Here is a 5,726-nt window from a genome sequence, read left to right on the forward strand (position 1 = left end):
CCCTTACATTCCATGAAATAATCATGGCCCAGGGACTGATTCACCTCCAGGACCATTTCCAAGCCTGAGGGCATCAAAACCATTGCTACATTCAAGACTCTTATTTTGCTCAACATCTGGAAAAACAGCTCTGCCCTTCAGTTTCCTAACATTGGCTACTTCAGTCCATTGTTCAGCACTATTTTCAATAGGGACCTCTGGGGTGCTTACCTCAACAGCACTGACATCTTCTTTTGTTTTGACTGGTTGCTATTTCTTCATTATCTTTGGTTTGTCTTTTTCACATTGGTGTCCCACCTTTTGGCACGTATCGCAATATTTTGGCTTCCATTCATATTCAATCGGCTGGTTAAACTTGTTTCCTTCACAATCTTTAATTGTTACACTCTCTTTTTGCTTCTTGGTAATGTCAATCTCCACCAGGATTCTCGCATACGAAATTCTCAATTTATTGGCTGTGCATTCATCCGTAAACATAGGTTTACCCACTGCACTCCCAATTTTTCCTAAGTTGGACGCTCCCCACATTTGCAGAGGTAGATTAGGTAATTTGATCCATACCGGAATAGTACGAATCATATCCCGTTGAAAGTTGAATTCCGGACACCAATTCTTCAATATCATAGGCATAGTCTGGATCGAATATGGGCCTCTCAGGAGTACCATTTCCTTCTCTTTGTTATTCTTGAACTTCATCAAGAAATAACCATCATCATGGTAAAACAGTTCAGGGAGTTTGACAAAATTCCAGGTACGAAGCATAAACTGTTTCACAGCATTCATACTTAAATCTTTCCCTAGCACGTACATAATGAGGGTATGTTCCCAGAATTTTACCTCCGATTGAACATCAGCAGCCTCAATTTCCACTTCGATTTCGCCTTCCACTATCTTTGGAGCTGAGTAGCCTATCATGATTCCATTCGCCGGTAATCTGTTCCCGCTAATCACATCAACCCAAAGTCTTTGCTCACTCAGTGTCTCTTCCCTTGGTTTGGTCTCTGAATCTGGTGTTCCCTCAAGTGTTTCACAATCACCATTTACAGTTGTCGAAGTTCCCTCTTGCATTGTTTCCGTTACCTTCAGTGTTGCGCCTCCTTTATTCCCACTCACCGTTGGTAGCACCGTCGGAGAAGCCACCGTAGTTTTTGGCCGTCCCCTCCCCCGAGCCATCGTTAACCACCCACAAATCCCCCCGTTCCTCCTTCTTCTTCCCTGCCGTGGTCCCTAACCCTATTTTATGTGATTTATTAATGTTTAAATGAATAAAAATTCAAGTAAATAAAAATAAATATCATAAAAATGAAATAATAGGTTTAAGGGTTGTTATATGGGCCATTGTCACGTTTGATATGGAAATCTTAGGCCCATTTGGTCAACAACTCAAAATTCATCACTTTGCTTTTTATGCATTTTCTCAAAATCGCCCAACTTGCGCAAGCTATAACTCTCTCAATTTTTATCATATGGAGATGTTCTAGGACTTTTTGGAAACCTTGAAGAGTCCTCTAAAGGCTCCTTTTGGTTTCATCTCAATTGAATCTTCCATGTTCATGTTATGAGCTTTGCGAGAAAATGACTTTTTCGTGATCCTTTAGAGGGACCTGTAATGTATTGGCTTATATCTTCCAAATGAAGAATTTTTAGACTTGGCATGTGAGAGACAAAGTTGTAGATAATTCAATTTCCTTCAAAATGAGCTTTGGATGGAAAATTTTGATGTTCCATGTGAAAGTTATGGCCGGTCAAAGTTCAGTTGACTTTCTTCTAGAAAACCCTAATTTAGGAACTTTAGGTTTTGTTGATTTCTGAACTTTCCTTGATGAATCGTGATCAATACTTGATCAAATGATGAATGACACGTCATAATGAGGATATTGACCAAAAATCAGAAGTTTTGATTGTGGTTTGACCATAGTTTGACTTTTAGGTCAACTAGTCGATTATTGATCGTTCGGGCCATTGAGTGAGCAATCTTTTGAGTCAGGGCTTGAAACTTGGCGTGAGGATTATTTGAATCATATGAGAGGCCATGGAGTCCATCGGAGGTATCAGAACCTGATTTTACTTGGAGAGAGACAAAAACCCTAGTTCAGGGGTTCATTGTTTAGGAGAGTATGCTTTGAGCTTTGTACCTTGACTTGAGTTTGAACAAGAGAAATAGTATGGGCAAATTTTGGGGTATGACACGTTCATTCCAGTCACTCAAGGATCCACCATAAATTCGAGAGGTGTTGTCAATGGTCCAGCTTGGGAATACTTTTTGTAGATGGCATGCAGTCCAACATTCGTAGGTCATCAGTTTAGCTTGCAAGTCACAAGGGTTAGACCGAGTATCAGACCGTCGAAATGCTGAAGGCTAGAGAGGACATTCAGTTGGCGCAAGTTCCTTGTGGTTATGCCTTGTGTACTATGATTGTACAGGGAGACGGGTACAATGGTTATAGGTCAGTTGTTGAATTTCGCGTCCTATCAGTAGAATCTTGTTCAGAGTTGTCGAATGTCAAGGCTATAGTTGCAAGATGATTACACCTTCGCGGTCTACGGTGATAGTTGTTATGTCTAAACTGGAGTAAGGGTTAAAGTAAGGAGATTCAGTTGTATAAGTAAAGGTAAATTTGGGATAATCATCCTAAGACTTTGGGAACCGGAAATTAAGACCAAGGAAATTGGCTAACACCTAATGACATTGTATGGACTCGAGTGGAGAATAATTTGAAGTGTTGTCGCAGAAGTGACGTGGTGGCAGTAAATTCTCGAACGGGAAGTAATTCAAGGAGCTAAGTGAATCAGTAAGTGTGTTGGACAAGAGTGACACATCATAGTTTGAACGGAGGATATATGACATGAGTGGATTATTAGGATTGCTGAAGTCATGGAAGTACAATATAGAGCAGTAAAGGCCTAGGACCCTGGAAGGATCTTTCCCGAGGTATGTCAAGACGAAGTACTTAAACAGACGTGTTGCTCGACAGTTAAGGTTCTGATCATGAATAATGGGAACACCAGTTTGGCAAATTATGTTTCTTCGTATGGAATGACCCTCAGACAGAGTAGTAGGGTTATCTGAAGAGAAATGTAAGGAACATTTCATCCTCTGGTTGGTGTAGATTTGGACTCGTTGTTTCCGTGGTGACCGGAAAGAATTCGAGGACGAATTCAATTTAAGGGGGGGAGAATGTAATACACCGATTCTCCGACACAAGTTAATTATCATTTAATTGGTTAAGTGATGATTAGAAGGCATATTGATATTGGATTATATTAATCTAAGAAGGATTATTAAGAGAAAGTTTCATGTGGAATGGTTAGAATCTAATGGCATAGTTAGAATATGACTACATGGCATTGTTGTAAATATGAACAAGTTAGAGGATATAATGGACCTTGATCTCTATTGCATGATCATAAGGGCATGTTTGGAGGGTTAGTTGTTATAAGTCAGAATTTTTGAGAAAGAAGAACTTAGAAGCAAGTGGGAGAAAGTAGAAGTCATGTCCATCTTCTCCATTTTTGCAACCCATGGACAGCCCCCACTAAAAGTGCCATAACTCTCTGCTCACAGCTCCGATTGAGGTAATTTTTGAAGTTTTGGATAGCTAACGAAATTTCCTTTGATTTGATGTACTAATTCGCATTCATGGGTTCTGTTTTGAGGGAAATAAGCAGGTTTGAAGTGGAGTGATCCATGCTGAGTTTGTGTGTGAATGCAGCTGCGAATTTGATGATGAAGAAGGTGAACCTTTGGGCAAGAGAAGAGTTCAAAGGCTGCATTAACACCATCTAAACCTCTATCAATCCAAGGTGAGTCCCATAGTTAGGAATGTGGGTAGGATTTGGGAAATTACATGTTCAAGGGTTTAGCTTGTGATCAATGTGATACATGCATAATTAAACAATGAGTTTGGAATTTTGGAAATAATTGATGTTGCATGTTGACACTCTATGCCTATTCCTGCTAAATTTTGATATATGTATGTATAAACATGATTTAAATTGTTGTGGCATGTTGGGATTTATTTGGAGTGAAGTTGGATTAGAGTTGGAACTTTAAAATGCAGATTTTTGGGGTTTGTCAGTCATGTAACTGGTTACGTGGTTGATGTAACCGGTTACATGTGTGAAAAAGGGTGAAAAACGCAGTTTTTGGGTCATGTAACAGGTTACATGATTCATGTAACCCGTTACATCACTGTTTGGGGCAGATTTTCCAAAACATCAAAAATTCATAACTTTTGCGTCGTAAGTCTGTTTCGCGCAAACTTTATATCGTTGGAAAGCTAGTAACATGTATTATCTAATAAAATTGATCCCCAAATCAGAATGTTTGATTTAATAATATTGGAACCCCACTTAGTGAACCTCGTCAGGCGAGATTTTACGTTACTAATTCCCCCGAGAGCAGTTCCGTTCCGAGTAGAGAACCGAACGCCTCCTTAGTCGTGTGAGACTTGTTTAAATTGTATTTGAACATGCTAATGTTGTATATGGTCATGGATGTGTTGATTCTCAATATGTGGATCATTAATTAATGCATTATATCGATATGCTTTATGATGATCATATTATGTTTATCCGTCTGTTCGATTGACGTTCGGAGATGGTTGCTTGTTTGTGGCATGATGCTTTGTGTGATAATGATCATTAATGCCCGTTGTTTCGGTTAAACATTCGGGATTGATTGTATTGTGTGATTGACGCTTGTTATGCGAGTGGTATGCTAGAATCGAAGTTGGCCACTACTAGGTGGTAAGGCACCATTGTATATGGACTAGTTTCCAATTTACCATTGCGATGTGCTCGTGAGAGTCTATGGGGCGTGTCTCACTTGCAGAACACATCGGCGTTCTTGGTATGACAAACACACCGGAGCTACCATTGCAGTGTGCTTGTGAGAGTCTTCAGGGCGTGTCTCACTTGCAGAACACACTTGGCGTGATTGGTATGGTGGAGTAGTGATGCCACTTAGGCGATATCACCTGGATACTCACCTCTAGTGGTGCCACGTAGGCTACGCCACTAGGCTCCTAACCGGATGGGCTTGTACAGTCAATTAGGCGTATTCGCACTTGCGGAAACTATAGTGCGTATGGATGATTACGGGGCCGTGACGCCGTGTAGGCAATGTCACCGCTGTAACTCGTCACGGATAGGATTCCACGTAGGATTTGTCCGCTTCATCTAGCGATGGTATTGTGCGAGTCTTCTTGACGACAGGTACTTGGTGACTCACCGAGGGTGTGTGTGCAGCCTAAGTAGTTTGGTTGTTACCACTTCTGGATTCCCCGTACATGGGTATGGGTCTGCATACGTGTTTGTTGTACTATTTGTGTACTTGTGATTTGATGACTCCTATGGTGGACGATTCATGTGTTTTCTCCGTACTTGTACCGGATGTGAGGATGAACCCCGGATCAATGGTGGATTCGGTTTTGTTGATGCATGAACCCTGTAGATCCGAGTGGACCCATAGGATAGGAGGACTCACTGAGATTTAGTAATCTCACCCCAATCAACTTATATTTTTTTCAGGTGCAGTTTAGTAGCGTTTGGTCAGAAGCAGGTTCGGACTAAAGACTTGGAAGTGGTGTTGGCTTGAAGACCTCGTTGGTTTTGACATTCCGCTGTGCAAGATCCATTGAAGACTCATGTATTATGCTTCTAAGTAGAATTTCATGTTGTATTTTATATGGATCTTTCTATAACTATAGCTTTTGTATGTACTC

General features: G+C 40.7%; 1 protein-coding gene across 1 annotated transcript; it reads right to left on the minus strand.

Moving 5' to 3' along the window:
• Positions 1–249: 249 nt before the first annotated feature.
• LOC131637957 (uncharacterized) lies at positions 250–1,173 on the minus strand. The gene has a single exon (XM_058908523.1). It carries the CDS (start codon positions 1,171–1,173, stop codon positions 250–252), a length of 924 nt encoding a protein of 307 aa, XP_058764506.1.
• Positions 1,174–5,726: the final 4,553 nt, after the last annotated feature.

The sequence above is a fragment of the Vicia villosa genome, unplaced genomic scaffold (assembly GCF_029867415.1).
Source record: "Vicia villosa cultivar HV-30 ecotype Madison, WI unplaced genomic scaffold, Vvil1.0 ctg.002121F_1_1, whole genome shotgun sequence".
Lineage (NCBI taxonomy): Eukaryota > Viridiplantae > Streptophyta > Magnoliopsida > Fabales > Fabaceae > Vicia > Vicia villosa.

Coding starts and splice junctions, on each gene's coding strand:
- LOC131637957 (XM_058908523.1), bottom strand. CDS start 1,173: ATGGCTCGGGGGAGGGGACGGCCAAAAACTACGGTGGCTTCTCCGACG.